This window comes from Rhinolophus sinicus, chromosome 1, assembly GCF_057876585.1.
Source record: "Rhinolophus sinicus isolate RSI-liver-muscle chromosome 1, RSI-T2T, whole genome shotgun sequence".
In the NCBI taxonomy this organism is placed as follows: domain Eukaryota; kingdom Metazoa; phylum Chordata; class Mammalia; order Chiroptera; family Rhinolophidae; genus Rhinolophus; species Rhinolophus sinicus.
This window is the reverse complement of record NC_142501.1, coordinates 76,049,551-76,065,284: the sequence shown is the minus strand read 5'-3', so window position 1 is coordinate 76,065,284 and position 15,734 is coordinate 76,049,551. Positions and strand designations below refer to the sequence as shown.

At 32.0% G+C, this 15,734-nt stretch overlaps 1 protein-coding gene across 2 annotated transcripts in view; it reads right to left on the bottom strand.

Annotated features, from left to right (window-relative positions):
* Positions 1-4,204: 4,204 nt before the first annotated feature.
* OTOGL (otogelin like) overlaps positions 4,205-15,734 on the bottom strand; it is a 142,577-nt gene continuing 131,047 nt past the window's right edge. For both annotated transcript variants that reach the window (XM_019751251.3, XM_074325364.2), the window contains 5 exons: positions 14,875-14,979; positions 12,436-12,555; positions 11,008-11,053; positions 6,705-6,784; positions 4,205-6,042 (listed from right to left, as the gene is read on the bottom strand). In XM_019751251.3, coding sequence (XP_019606810.3) covers positions 5,842-6,042; positions 6,705-6,784; positions 11,008-11,053; positions 12,436-12,555; positions 14,875-14,979 — 552 coding nt within the window. In that variant the 3' untranslated portion in view covers positions 4,205-5,841. The remainder of the gene's footprint in view (positions 6,043-6,704; positions 6,785-11,007; positions 11,054-12,435; positions 12,556-14,874; positions 14,980-15,734) is intronic.

The window sequence follows — 15,734 nt, the reverse complement described above, 5'->3', positions numbered from 1 at the left end:
AAAACAAGTCTCCCTATCTCTAGTTTTCCTGTACTTTAATCCATTTTCAACGATCTTCGTATTAATCTTCCTAAAAGTCGGTTCTGATAATGTTATTTTCCTACTCACAATGTCTTCAATGGCTCCTCAGCCTCCCTAATTCCTTATTACGCCTATTGAAGTGCTCCAACACATTTTCAATTCACTTCATTCATTTCAGTTCACTGTTTTCCCCTTTAATACTTCCCTCCTATTTCACCTTTCTTGTGAAACTTCTGTAGCATTTAATGCTGCTAATGAATGGTTCATTGAATTGTATTTTTAATAGAATTATCTGTGTAGAAGTCAGTATCTCTACCAGACTGTAATCTCCCTGAAAGTAAGACTAATCTTCATATTACCACGGAGCCAATCATGATATCTTACATAGTAGGCACTCAAATGTTTTTTGAATAAGAACTAAGTCAAGGAATATTATAAAATTCTGTTATTTCCCTTTTCTAAGTGACACTTGGGATTTACCCCATTGTAGAGATTTAATGGAACAACTAAAAGGACTCAGGGTTCCTCAAACCTACGAAGTAGGTTGTGAAACTATCCTGTACCTGCTTGATAATAAATACTACTTTAATTTAAAAAACAAAAATAAAAATGTTTTTGGAAACAACAAATATAAATTTCAACATGAGTCATACCACTCCGGAAAAACTCTTGCATGATTTACAAGATTACTGTAAAAAAAAAAACTTCCGGTTCTACTTTAAACTTCAAGAGTCCTTTTGAATTCCAAGAATCTTTTTCAGAGTCCTTTGCATGTACAAGAGAATCTTTCTTTCTTAATGCTTTACCCTTTAGAGTAGCAAGATATATCACATTCCAGAGTGTACTATTTTAAGGTGAAAATTGAACACTACTTCAAATTAAAGACCAACATAAAAAAATGCTTCCTTAAATCTTCTAACCTGGATAAAATTAGTGATACTGTTTTTTGTGTTTCTTTGTCTCATGTTTTCTGTTCTTACAGGTCTTTTCTTCTTTTAATTTTTATTCAATTTATAGGGGTGACATTGGTTAGTAAAATTACATAGGTTTCAAGGGTACATTTCTGTAACATGTCATCTATATATCGCATTGCGTGTTCACCACTAAATCAGTTCTCCTTCCGTTACCATGTAATTTGACCCCCTTTACTCTCTTCTACACCCTACCTCCCCCGCCTTATCCTTTGGTAACCACTGTTGTCTGTGTCCATGAGTTTTTGTTTCTTTGTTTGTTTGTCTTGTTCATTTGTTGCTTTCAGTTTTACATCTCACATATGAGACAAGTTATATGGTTCTTGACTTTTTCTATCTGATTTATTTCAGTTACCATGATAATCTCAAGATCCATACATGTTGTTGCAAATGGTGGTATAACATCTTTTCTAATGGTAATATTCTGTTGTATACATGTACCACATCTTTATCCAATCATCTATTGAAGGGCACTTTGGTTGTTTCCATGTCTTGGCCACTGTGAATAATGCTGCAGTGAACATAGGTGTACACATATCTTCATGGATAAATGTTTTCAAATTTGGGGGGTAGATACCCAGAAGAGGGATTGCAGGATCATGTGGTAATTCTATTCTTAATTTTTTGAGGAACCTCCATACTGTTTTCCATAATGGCTGTACCAATTTACATTCCCAGCAGCAGTGTACAAGGGTTCCTTTTTCTCCATAACCTCTCCAACACTTGTTATTGTTTGTCTTGTCGATAATAGCCATTCTAACAGGTATGAAGTTGTATCTCATTGTGGTTTTGATTTGCATTTCCCTAATAGCTAGTGAAGTTGAGCCTCTTTTCATATATCTGTTGGCCGTTTGTATGTATTCTTGGGAGAAGTGTTGTCTGTTCAGGTCCTCTGCCCCTTTTTTAATTGGATTGCTTGTTTTTTTGTCGTTGAGTTGTATGAGTTCTTTATATATTTTGGATATTAGCCCCTAATCGGAGAAGTTTTTGCAAATATCTTCTCACATTAGGTTGGTTGCCTCTTTGTTTTGTGGATGATTTCTTTTGCTGTGCAGAAGCTTTTAATGTCCTCTTTCAAAAAAAAAAAAAACATTTTACTCAATTTTTTTTTACAAAAATAACATTTTCATAAGATGACATGTAATCAAAGTGAGTCAGATTTCTGACACTATTTAATAGAAATACATTGTTGTTGTAGAATTCCAAAGCTTTATTTTGTTGGCATGAGTTATAAGAGAAAGAAAATAAAAGATGGATTAGCAGCATTTTTTAAATCTGTATTCAGTTTCTTAAATGTGATGCCAAAAAGATTGTTTTTTATTCTATAACTAAGAATAGTGTTTTCTACAATGTAAAAGTTCCTAAAAATTTATGGTATTTGTTTTTTAGCTTATTCATTTATACAATATTAAAAGTAGTTATTGCAATAGATCTTTTATGAACACATTTAATCACCCAAGTTAATTGTACTTTGAGTGAAAATAGTATGTTTAATAAAATGTTATTGGCCACACCTCACCCTCCAAGATTAAAGTTGGATTTATCCATATTCACTGGTGTGGACCAAATGTCATGTTGAGAGTTGAGATTAAACAAAAAGGATCTTCATCTCTGGGATGGGGGTGGTTGTGAAGTAATTCAGAAGTCTGGTCCATTAAGTTTATGGCTTTCCTGCTAGATTTGTTAACAAGTGTGCCAGGATGAAATGGGACTTTATTTCTAAATGAGATTATCAGCACATTTAACATATTTAATGAATTCAGTTCAGTAAACTTTTACTGAGAAAATCTGACGAAGAAAGTACCTTAGATGGAGGAACAAGAATGGAGAGACAGAGCGAAACCCTGACTGACCACAAGTGCTTTACATCCAGAGGAGATCTGTTATTCTTTACACCTTAAAAAATCAGAGAAAAAATTAAAGACCAACATAAAAACATCCCTTCTTAAATCTTCTAACTTAGATAAATTAGTGGTACTGTTTTGTCTCTCTTTACAGGAGACTAGAGGATGACAGAGATCTGTAAACTCGTAGGGATGGCCAATGATCCCGGCTAGTCTAAGCATGACATTCTAACCCTTACTGTAGGCAGAATTCTAGGATAACACCTTAAATTCCCATTCCCTGGTAACACTCCCTGTATAATCCCCTCCCTTGAGGTTTGGTGGACCTGTGAAAATGATGAGATAGTCACTTCCATTATTATGTTACATTATGTAAGACTTCATTCATTGTAGCAGAACAAGGTCAAGGGGCGGGGCTTCTCCTGCTGGAGGGATTCTTATTTTGAAGATGTAAGCTGTCATGATGTGAGAGGGCCAAGTGTTTAGAACATGCATATACTGTTCTATACTTTGATTATTCCATTTAAAAATATATTCTAAAGTTCATTCCACAGCAATATAGAATTTCTTTTTCATTCTTCTTTTTTTTACAGTTGCACAGTATTACGTTATATCAATTAATATAATTTATTCAAGTCTTGTTGGTTCCAGTCTTTTGTATTATAAACAATGCTGCAATGGATAGCCTTGTACAAGTGCTATTTGTCTGTTTTCAGTTTTCTTGTTATTCACCTTATCAATCTTTTCTTTTGGTCTTCTGGATATTGAGTCAAATTAGAATGGTTCTCCCCACTCTATGGTTATAATGAATTTCTCCCATATTTTATTTTATAATGTCTACCCTCTTTTTTCTTTGTTTGTGTTTTTAACATTTAAATCTCTGATACAATTAGAAGTTATCCTGATATGAGTGGATGTGTGGATCCAAATTTCTTTGTCCAAGTTACTATCCAGTTGTGCCAACACCATTTATGGAAAGTCCACTTGTACCCCTCTGCTGATTTGAGGGCCACCTTTATCATATACCAAATTTCAAAAAGTTTTGGTCTCTCCTTCTGGACTTCTTAGAGCTGTGTTATTTAATGTCTGCTTTCTCACGTGACTCTAATTTGTCTGATCATGAGCACTGTATCTGTTTTTTCTGTGTCCTCAGAACTTAGTTCCGGGCACGTAGCAGGTGCTCAATACATATTGCTGTGTTTGAGAATATTTATGAAGTTCTAGGAGAATGTTTCCCTTTTTCCCACAAATAGGTGTAAAGATGATTTAATATTTTTAATTCAATAACAAATATTTTACAGAGCATGGAAATAAAGTGGGTGGTAGACAATATACAATATTATGTGCCTCATTTGAGGTACATAACAGTTTTTCTTAAGCAAAATGTTAATTTATTTTAACCAAAAGCATTTGATTCCATCTATATGTTAACAGGAGTCCAAGAATATTGAAATGTTAACATATAAACAAAACACTTATATTAAGCACAAATAAGATAAAAGTCAATTTTTGTATATCGTAGACATGGGGACTTTGCAGATACAATGTTCATTTCATTCTTTCATCCATTTCTAAGTAACACTGGAGATCCAAAATATCTAATAATTTGCAATTTTTCTGGGAAGCATGATTTTGAAATGGAAGCAGATGACCTAGCTAAAATCTGAGCCTAGACCATCAGGCCCCTGTATCTGCTTTTCAATGCAACTTTACTGTTTTTTTTGTTGATGTTTAACTTCATTTGGCCCCCATAACAATAATACCAAGAAAGGCATTCTCTCCTTGTTACACACAAGGAAACACAAATAATTATATACTATAAATGTCATACAATTTGGGGATTTGCAAAGATCTCAGGATATATTCCTTGCAAATATCAATAATCTACTATATCCAAAAAGTGCAGCATTCCATTATAGAATTATTAATACATTCAAATAACTTTATTTCATTCTTCATTGGCAAAGGAGCAGCATGTAAAGCAAAATAGCATGCAACCTCAATAGTATGCAAATACATCTCAAAAGTCAGATGTGCATGAGATAGTAAATAGCTAACTAAATGTTAAATAGTAACAACATATTTAATAACAGTTTTTTTGTGGTATAAAAAATAAAAGCCCAAGATATCCCTCCTCTATTTAGCAATTGATGCTACATTTCCCCATTACTTATTATTGGGATAACTATTATGTGTACGTATATACATATATATGTGTGGCATTTTTTTTTCCTTTTTATAAAGGTATTAAATTTAATGTTCTTAATTCTATGCAAAGCACACGCTTTAAGAATGAAAGATTCTGTAATAAACACCTTACTATACTGTTCAAAAGAAAAGATCATAGGACTGGAATATAAAAGACCTAGACTTAACCATTAACATGAATTCACTATATTGTTACACTGATTTAATTTGTACAAGTCACAGAGCTTCTCTGGTTATCTGCTACAACTGCAAAATGAGGAATTTGCAATAATATCCCCAATATCCATTCAAGCTTTAAATAACCTAAAATCCTATAGTTCTATGATCTGTCTCTAAACATACCACTCTTTATGACTCTCCAGATGCCAATTTTAACTGATAACATTTACCAGACTACATAGTAGAGATAAAAGAGTATCTTAATTTGGATAGCTATGGTAGAATTTGCAAATCAAAAAATAACTATTGAGTGAAATTGCAAGAATTCTGCAAAATAACTTTCTAATTAATGAGCATATCCCAGGTCTGCAGCATGTTGCTATTATATACATAACAGCATTTTAGCTGAACAACTTTAAATCACTTGATTCTTTGTAATAAAGTCAATCAATGAATTGAGTTTTTCCATGGAAACTGTGCATATTTTGTACCATATGTTAAACTGCTATATCCCAATAGCCTGAAAAAATATATTATCATTAAACAGTCATAAATCTGCCTGGTGCCTAAATAACAGTGATAAAAGTTAACTCCACTTGACATGATGATGTTGCAGAGAGTTCTCGGAATCCCGAAGTCTAATTCCACTGGCATGTGCAGTCTATAGGTTCCTGGAGAGTGTACATTATTTCAGTACCATTTCCTGAACAATACAGCGGCACAGTCAAGTTTCGAACTCCATTTTCACGACAACACTTGCAGAATCTTAGATGGCTCTCAATATTGATGTTATATATGGTAGCTGATGGGCATTTTCCATCACAAGATGCAACACTTATCTGTAAGGAAAGACAGCGAGAAAAAACAGTCTTATATTTTTAAAAACTGGTTACTTGATTCTACTAAGAAGTCAAATGGAAGCAGGTATTTTTTCCTTATCACTCTAACTCTCAAGCTTCTGTATGTTAAAGGATCCCAATACATATTAGGTTGAAATTTAGTAACTCAGATAAGTCAAAGAAATGTTCCACGGGCATGTCTAAGACAGCAATGCTGACATAACTCAGAGTATGAAATGTGCTCGCATAACTAGACAGGTATCTGCAATATATTAATCATAATCTAAAGAGTCTATTGTGACCTACATTACATCATGGCTCAAATATACTGTAGTAGTTGGATAGGTCATATTAAAGGAGATAAAGTTAGAACTAAGACGGTTTTTGCTGAGTACATTGCATACTTAAGAAAATATGTACTCAAATTTAGGTAGGTTTAATTTCTATCTCTCTGGATTGCAGTTATCATTCAGATTAATTCGTTTTGATTATGCTAAGAATAATTCACTTCTTAACAATATTTTAATATTAGAATTTAGGAATAATCTCAAAGTTAAGAAGTGTTGGCATTTTGTTGGCTTACACACTTACTAGTGCTGTGACACATATACTTTTGGAAAGACACATGCCCTTTATGTAACAAATGATATTTTTACACTTACAGAACTTTGACTTGTACAGTCCTGTTTCCTTATGACTGATTTAATGAGCACTTTCTGGCATATTCTTTCTTCTCGTTTACCTGATAAAATATAGAATGCATTTATTCATTAAAAGGCTCATGTCAAATTGTTTCTTAATTCAATTAACATATCAATATATGGAAACTTGAAAATTAATATATTTATATAAAATATATTCCTACATTAAGGGATATTAAAAATTTCACTCATATTTTTTACCTTCTAAATAGATTTTCTCTTATATTTTCTAGCTTTATACTGATCTCTTTATCTTATTATCCCAGAACAATTATCATAATCACACATCAAAAATATTCTACACATATGGTAATGCTAACATCAACCTGTGTGTGGTGTATAAATAGATAAATATTTATAATGCTATTATAAATATTTAAAATGCTAAAAATCAAAATAATTTACTATGGTATATAGAAATGAATATACATGTACATAATTAAGGCATCTGTGTGTATATATATATATATATATCTATAAATCTATTTTGAAGTTATAATTAATAGATTTAAAAACACATTATCCTAATGTATATTAATAAAAAATAAAGCATGAATGTAATTGAATTATTTATCAATAATGTTGCAATGTATGGATGAATGATATTAACTTGATTTTATGGCTTTGAAATGATCTCTTATGATTTCAAATGAAAACACTTTGTATTAATTAATGACCTTAATATGCCTCTGTGTGTGTGATGGATTGTCCCTTAGTAATACCCCAAGAGTATCTATTTAATGCTGCGTGTAGTGGATATAACCCTGAATCAGGATGCAAAAGACCAAGGATTTTCACTCTGATTGATAATTACTTGCTTCGCCACTTTAGGAAAGCCACTGAATCATTCTGTTGAGTTTACTTTTTTGCAAAAGATTGGATTTAGATCTCCAGTTTTCGAATGACTTTAGCCACAAAATCTTTATTTAAATAAATGCTTACGTGAAATATCAACATGTAAAGTATATAAAACTTAAGCTACTCTGGTTAAAGGAAAGATTACCTGAAGTTAAACTTCCTTCTCAAGGTCACCCTTGACCTCCAAATTGCTAAATTCAAGGATATCTCAGTTCTCATTCTACTTCTCTGCAGCCCCAGTTGATCACTCTCTCCCCCTTGATACACTTTCTGCCCTGGGCATCCACAGCACCCTCTTTGGTTTGCCTTCCATCTCATTCGTGTCTCCTCCTCAGTCTCCTGTGCTTTTTCTTTCTCCTTTACCTGACCTCCCAACTACAGTGTGGCTCAAAACTCAGAGTTGGTGATGGAGGGCAGGTTGTTTTGTATCTTAAGATATTTTCACTCAGTGGTTTCTTCATTGGCCCTTCCATTCTCAAGTAAGTTTAAGAAGAAAGAATAGTCTAGAAAGAAAACAACTTTAACATGAACTATAAGGTATCTTATGCTCTTGTTTTTATCACCATCATCTTTATGCTATAACCACACTTGCTATTTCCTTTGCTTTCAGCATTCTTCATTCTTCCTGGTTGGCTTTCCAGAGGACATTCAGTCTCTATTCAAATGACACATTACAGAGGTATGCTCTAACCACTCACGCCAATTATCAACCCAGTTCCCCTCACTCTGCATACCTATTGTCTGCATTATTTTTCTTTACACCACTCATCACTACCTGACATAGAAGTATACATTTATTTGTTCATTGTTTCTTCCCCTTCTTGATAATAGGCGCTATGCATGCAGATACTTTCATTCACTATTATAGATCCAGTGCTAAAAGACTGTCTTGTACATGGAAGGCGCTCAATAAAAATTGGTTTGATAGTCAAATTATTCAATGAAAGAAATTGGGACAAAATAAATTTATTGTTAGTTGGCTGAATTTGTTTGTACCAAGAGGCATTTCCAATTCATTCCTCAGAGACTTTATTGTAACACATTTTGTTTAGCATAGCACCTGTGATAGTATCCGACAATATAGGCTGGTCACCCAAAAGCAAAGATTGCAGACAAGGATTCTCTGATACCAAAGCAGAGATTACTTTACAAATCCTTACTCATCAAATGGGAGAAACTGAGGTGGCTTGTTATTATTCTGCAGCTTCAAAGAGCTTAGCAGAATCAAAAGACCCTGGGCCCAGGCACTGGACAGACCTAAATCCATTACTGATTAATACGATCAAATTTTCTGAACCTTCTTTTCCTAATATAAAAGGAAAGCCATACCTACTTCCCCATTTAGCTCCCAGAACTTGTGAAGATTGGTCATAGTACTAATCTTAGTACTGTTTGCCATGGGCTTAATAGAGTGTCAATGTGTGACTGGCAATAAATGGTAGTGATATGGTCAGTTCCACAGATCTTCTCCTGTTCGCCCTCAGATAACATACTGGTAAATGTACTCACTTCTCCAGAAATCAACTTGGGGTTAATCCAAGGTCTTAACATTGCAATGTGATTCTATTCCTATGTCTCACACCTACAGAAGAGTCTAGACTCTGAGGAAGCAGGGGGGAAAGAAGTTCATAAAAATATAACCTTCTTCAGATTCTGGAGCCTAATTTCTTTCCTTGGGTTTCTGATACAAATACTACTGGATACACATTAGTTTACCTTTGATTCAGAGAATACTGAATTAAAAATTGCTTATTTCTAATAGAAATATTTCAATTAGTGTGCACCTAAGAGCCCCAGTAAGTAAAACTGCATAAGTGGCATTATACTATCCACAAAAGTCCCAGCAACAAAAATTGTTACGGATTGAATTATGCATTCCAAATACTCCTGTACACCTGAGAATGTGACCTTATTTGGAGATAGGATCTTTACAGCGGTGACCAAGTGAAAATGAGGTCATTAGTGTGGACTTTAATCCAACATGACTGATGTCATTATAAAAAGGGGAAATTAGGAGACAGATACACATACAAGGAGAACACCAAGTGAACATGAAGACAGCCATTTACAAGCCAAGGACAGAGGCCTGGAGCAGGTCTTTCCCTCACAGTCCTCAGAAGGAACCAACCCCATCTACATCTATGTTTTAGACTTCTAACCTCCAGAACTCTGAAACAATAAATTTCTACGTCACCAATTTGTGGTACTGTGTTATGACAGTCCTAGCAAACTTATATGTTATAGAATAATATTGAATATCAACTATAATTAAATATATATATATATATGTGTGTGTATATATATATATATATATATATATATACACACACATATATATACATATATATACACATATATACATGTATATATATGTGTATATATATATATATATATACACATATATATACATGTATATATAGTCACAGGATGTAAAGTACTGCATAGGGAATACAGTCAATGGTATTTTAACAGCTATATATGCAGTCAGGGGGTAGTAGGCATGGGGGGGGGCGGTTATCACTTTGTGACGCATGTAAATGTCTAATCAGTATGTTGTTTTGTACACCTGAAACTAATATAGAAAAATAAAATTAAAAAAATAATAAATGAATAAGAATCCAACCCTCCACCGTCCACCATGGCCTTATTAACCTGAACTGTGTTGTACCCTTTTTCCTGAAAGTTTTTCTATAAATTTTTAAATTACCATCTACACCAAGATTCCTAAAACTCTTATTTTATCTTCACAAATTATAATCACTGAAAAAGAAAGAAAGAAAAATGGCTGCATGAATACCCATCTATTCTATTTCAGTCCTTAAAATCATTAAATATCACTATGAAATAAACCTGGTAATTTAAATTAATATAAAATATATTACATCTACATAACTTTAATTATGAAAATAATTGTGGGAAGTTTTGTATATAAGATTTAAATATATTCACTAAATCTGCATTTCTCAACTGTGTCATACAGAACCATAGACTCGTCCCAATAAGTTGGGAAAATACTGTACTCTGTATGTCCTTGTTGGAGATACGCCATTCTCATCATAACCTGCCTAACTTTCTGTAGTTCAGAATGTTCCAAGTAAATTTGACCATAGAGCACTTTTAAACTTAAAACCTGTTAAAATCCTATGAAATGCAGCAATAAGTTGCTAATATTTAAATTAAAATTCATCTAAATTAAAAACACTTTACTCAAAACCCAGAAATTTTTATAAATACTAAATTACAAAAGAATCAACCATGTGACACAAAAGCTCTTAAATTATATGCATTGTAAAATTTGTTTCCCTCCTTGCATCTTAGGAACTGAATTTTATGAGAAAAATCATAATCACCACGAACAATTAACACTAATCCATCAAATTAATAGATGTAACATGTCGTCACTTACAGATCTTGCAACAGCCTTCATTATAAAGCTTCACCACCCCTTCATTCTAGGAGGAGAAAAGGAATAAAGTCAAAACTCACAGTGTTTGTTTATTTACTCTTAGACTAGAAATAGAAACTAACTTTCTCAAGATTTTTATTAAATTTCACAACATCTTTACAGGAAAATGATTGGAATTTAACTATTTCTAATAAGAATTCCTTTGTTTTTAAAATTAGAAGCAGATATTTTGTTTAATCTTTTCTTATTTCTTTATTAGTAACATAAAAAACTGCAAAAAGATAACTTACTTAAAAGAACACATTTTAAACACCACAAAAATGTCTTACCAAAGCAAAGTACTAACAGGTACTCTAAATAGAGGCCATTATATTATTTCAACTCCTCAAAATAAAATAAGCTCTTCTATGGGACTACATGGAATTCCTGACTATAACATATCTTTTTCCTTAATATTTTATTCAAAAAACATTTTCCCACTTCAGGATGGTTCCTGCCTAAGGCTAAATTTTAATCATTGTATTTATTATCTTTTGGAATGCTTACAGCAAGTTGCTAATTGCTTTTAGTAACTTGCTAATTGAAATTCAAATTAAAGACTAATTTACTCTATAAAAAACAATCTGTAAAACAAGATGGTGCCTAAGAGTCTTTCCAGAGATAAAAAGCTATTACTTAATATATATTATATCTAGCTAGCCATCTAGCAAGCTAGCCATCATCACTAAATGGGGACATCTTGAAAAAACAACAAAACTCAATGACACTATGGTATTTCTCTACACTTAAGAAAAATATTGCCTCACAAAACAGAACAAAGCTCACTTTTAATTAGGAATTATTATCTATTAAATAATTAGAGCTACAAAGAATCTTTTTTAAAAAATCTTATCATTTTCAAAACTCTACTCTCCCAAAGGACTCTCTCTGAGAGAAGAGGAATTGGGAGAACAAAACTGAAGGATCAGCAATCCTGTGGCATGTGCGAAATTCCACAGTGGTTTGTGTTCAGAGAAGCTAAGATAAATTTCACTTAGGTCAGCATGTACTGAAAAGTGAATGACGTCATAAATCTGGCTGTGTTTAAGAAAGAAAAAATGGGTCAAACTCTGTTTAGCTTATTGATCCACATTGAAAGCGGGGAAAGTTCTTCTGATCAAATGATTTTTCAATAATCCTTTGATCTACATATTAAAAACCCAGAGATAGTATGTCTCTTCAGGGAAGAGTCAAAATTATTTGGAACACCATATATAATTCAAAATGGCAAACTGAGGAAATATAATAGAGAGTTTATGTATACACAAAAATAAAACATTCACCAAAATAAATAAGCCACATGTATGTATGAATGACCTTGGAAAACATATTATTTTCTAAATTATATTTAATACTAAATTTTCTTAGATAAAAAAACAAAGTACAAACCAGTTTGCATTCAGTCTCATTAAAAGGGGGACAGACCATACTGAAGTTCAGAATCATTGTCCCTTCATCAGTCTTAACACATTCATATGTGGTACAATTATAATTCCATGTACTCCCCTCCTAAAAATAAAAACAAAGTTACTGTCTTGCTATTAAAATTTGCTGTATTTCTTAAGTAGAATACTTCCAATCCAAGTTATCAAAAGTCAAGTCAAGATGCAGAAATTCTCCTGTGACACAAAATATCCATCTGGAAAAGTCCACAAATTTATCTAAAATGATTAAAAATACATATGTGTATAAATATATATATATATATATATATATATATACATATGTATATATATGCATATATATATATACATATTTATATGTTGTGTGTGTGTCTTTGTGTGTTTGGTTTCATACTATGTAGTAGAACTAAGATATAAATGTGAAGTAAAGCAATAGACAGGAAAGAAGTAAAAGATACCTGTTTCTACTACAAAACTAATTATCTAATTTGGTCAAGTGTCAAAGGTCTTGCTTTACTATTTCCCTCACTAATTATAAAACAACAAATCATATTACATAATACACCTCCTTTCTTGAAATTTGTTTATTCTTCCTTCCACTCCCTTTTCACCAAAATATTTTTTAAATCATCATTGATAGTGATAATTGACTTATGGTTCTAGTTTCATGTATCTTATGGTTATTTTAAAAACTATTCCTATTCTTCTAACAAATTTTTAAACATAATAACTTTATTTCATTCCTGATTTCAAAATTCCTCTTTAGAAATAAGGTCAGATAAACAAAATTCTTGCATAATAGTGGGTTATAATTATTGATCTATGTTTTATTTTTTATAACCCACATTTTAAAATGTTAGTCAAACTCTGGCTTGCGGATTCCTTGTGGACCAGTAAGAATTTTAACTAATATCCTTTTCTCTAAATTTTATTTTAGTTTATGAATAACTTCAGGTCTTCTTGAACCTTAACTGGAAAAGATCTATAAGTCTAGGTATAAAAGAAGAAAAAAATATTCAAATTCATGAAATAGTAATGTTTAATTTATCTGAAATAAAAAATTAGTTGCTTCATAAAAATTAGATTTCTAGATAACTACAGCTTATCCTTGAAAGAGACAAGAGTTAATAATGATCTTGATATTTATTTACCTATATTGCATTTCTTTTGTTCTAAAAAAATACTTTGAACATAATTTAATATTTTACTTAAACTTCAGGGATATCACCATGAATTTAATTATATACACTAATGGTTAATTATATACATCAATCTATAGAGTTTGTGTTGTGTTTTTACTGAAATCCTTAAGTTATTATATTTTTTCAAATAGTCTTCAATTCCTTTTCTCTCACTGACACCTGTGTCTCTTCATAATTTTGTAAGCTTCCTTTTTGAAGACTCCTCTTTAATTACATATACATATATATACAATAAAATTATAAAATATATTTTATATATATATGTATATATTCTAACATATTAGAAAACAGAAATACTGGTAGGATAAACTGATAAATAACTATGTAAATCAATAACACTATTTTTCACATAATTGTAAAACAACAGACTACGGCACAAAAATAATTGTTCATTTTTCTTATTTAATAAAATGCAAACGATTGAAAAATCCTTTATGTGAGTAATCCCATGTAATTAAGAACACCAGAAATAATATCTCCAGATAATTAAACTATTAATGGAACAAAATGTAAGGATAGCAATAATAAATTGGAACTATCTTCAGATAATGTAAGTTATAAACACAATTTGTGACCTTCATAAATCTGATCACAACACTAACAAAATTACAAAGTTTCATAAAAAATTCTGGGGAAGAAGTAAGTTAGTCTGCAAACATATATAGAACTATTATGAAATAATGGAGGAATTCTGGATAATTATTTTATTGTTTTCAGTAGAAAGATGTGATATAGCATTAACGTCTCTTGGGATCTTCTTTTTAAAAATCTGACAAATATTCTAAATCTTTTCTCTTATGTACCCACCAAAATCTTCAATACCTGAAATAGTAAAGTGCTAACATTTTGAGTTTCAGATTTCTATCAAAATGCTTTATTTCAAATAAGTAAATAAATACTATTGTCCTTTTTCTTCATAATGATTAGAAATCAACATTTCTCAAAGCCCATTGCTCACATCTAAAAACAAAAGTGAAGATCTATGATAAAATAAGTTTGAGAAACAAGTTAAGCATGTTCGTTTACAACAGAAATTATCAGATACTTTAGAATGTAACTCTGTCTTGTCCATTGTAAGCGTACTGTATATGGGTGTGTTTATTGTATGCAGAACTCGTGTGTGACATTTTTCAACTTTATTTGACTTAAGAATGTCTTCTTCAGAAAGTAGCATAGAAAGCTACCCACCAAGGAACATATTTTAAGGAATAAGGAATTCATACCTCGTATATAACTGATGTTCCATTTTCCATTTGAAATTTGCAGGATACATTTTTGCAGGAACCACAACAATCATAATCACTAGGAGATGGAAAATATGCCTGGTGCTGTATATGACAATAATACATTGAATTAGCCTCACAACAATATCAATAATTTAAACTAATTGTTCTGAAAGTGCTTCCCAATGTGAATGTATGCTCTCTCAGAATACTTGCAAGTATTTCTAAGGCTGAATTTGAAGCATTTCATATAATGACTTTATACAGCTACAAAGTGTGATCAAACAATATGGTGCATATTTAAATTAAAAAAAATTATTACAGTACAAGACACATTGTCATTAATCCCCCTCAAAATATTCCCCCTCACTTTAACCACACTTATCTGATCGTTCTTGCCACTTTCTGAAGCAGTTCTGGAAGTCCTCTTTCGTGAGTATCTTTAGTTGCACTGTCATGGCTGCTGCAATGTTCTGAATCGATTCAAAATGTTTTCCTTTCATGGTCATTTTGACTTTGGGGAAGAACCAGAAGTCACATGGTACCAGATCTATTGAATAAGGTGGATGAGGACACACCAGAATGGTTTTATTTGTCAAAAATTGCTGTACCAGAAATGACATGTGACATGGAATGTTGTCATGATGGAGGATAAAACCTTGCCCATCTCATGTTAATGTGTTGTCAGTCATCCATGATTCACAGCACACTTTAAAATACATCTTCTCTCAACACCTAACTGACTGCATGAAGTTGAAACTAGTCACACACTGTTACTAAGTTTCCACGCGCCACTTCCCCTATTGGAGATCCCTGACTTTCCGTTGGATGGCACTCGGCAGCAGCATTCACGGTCTTTT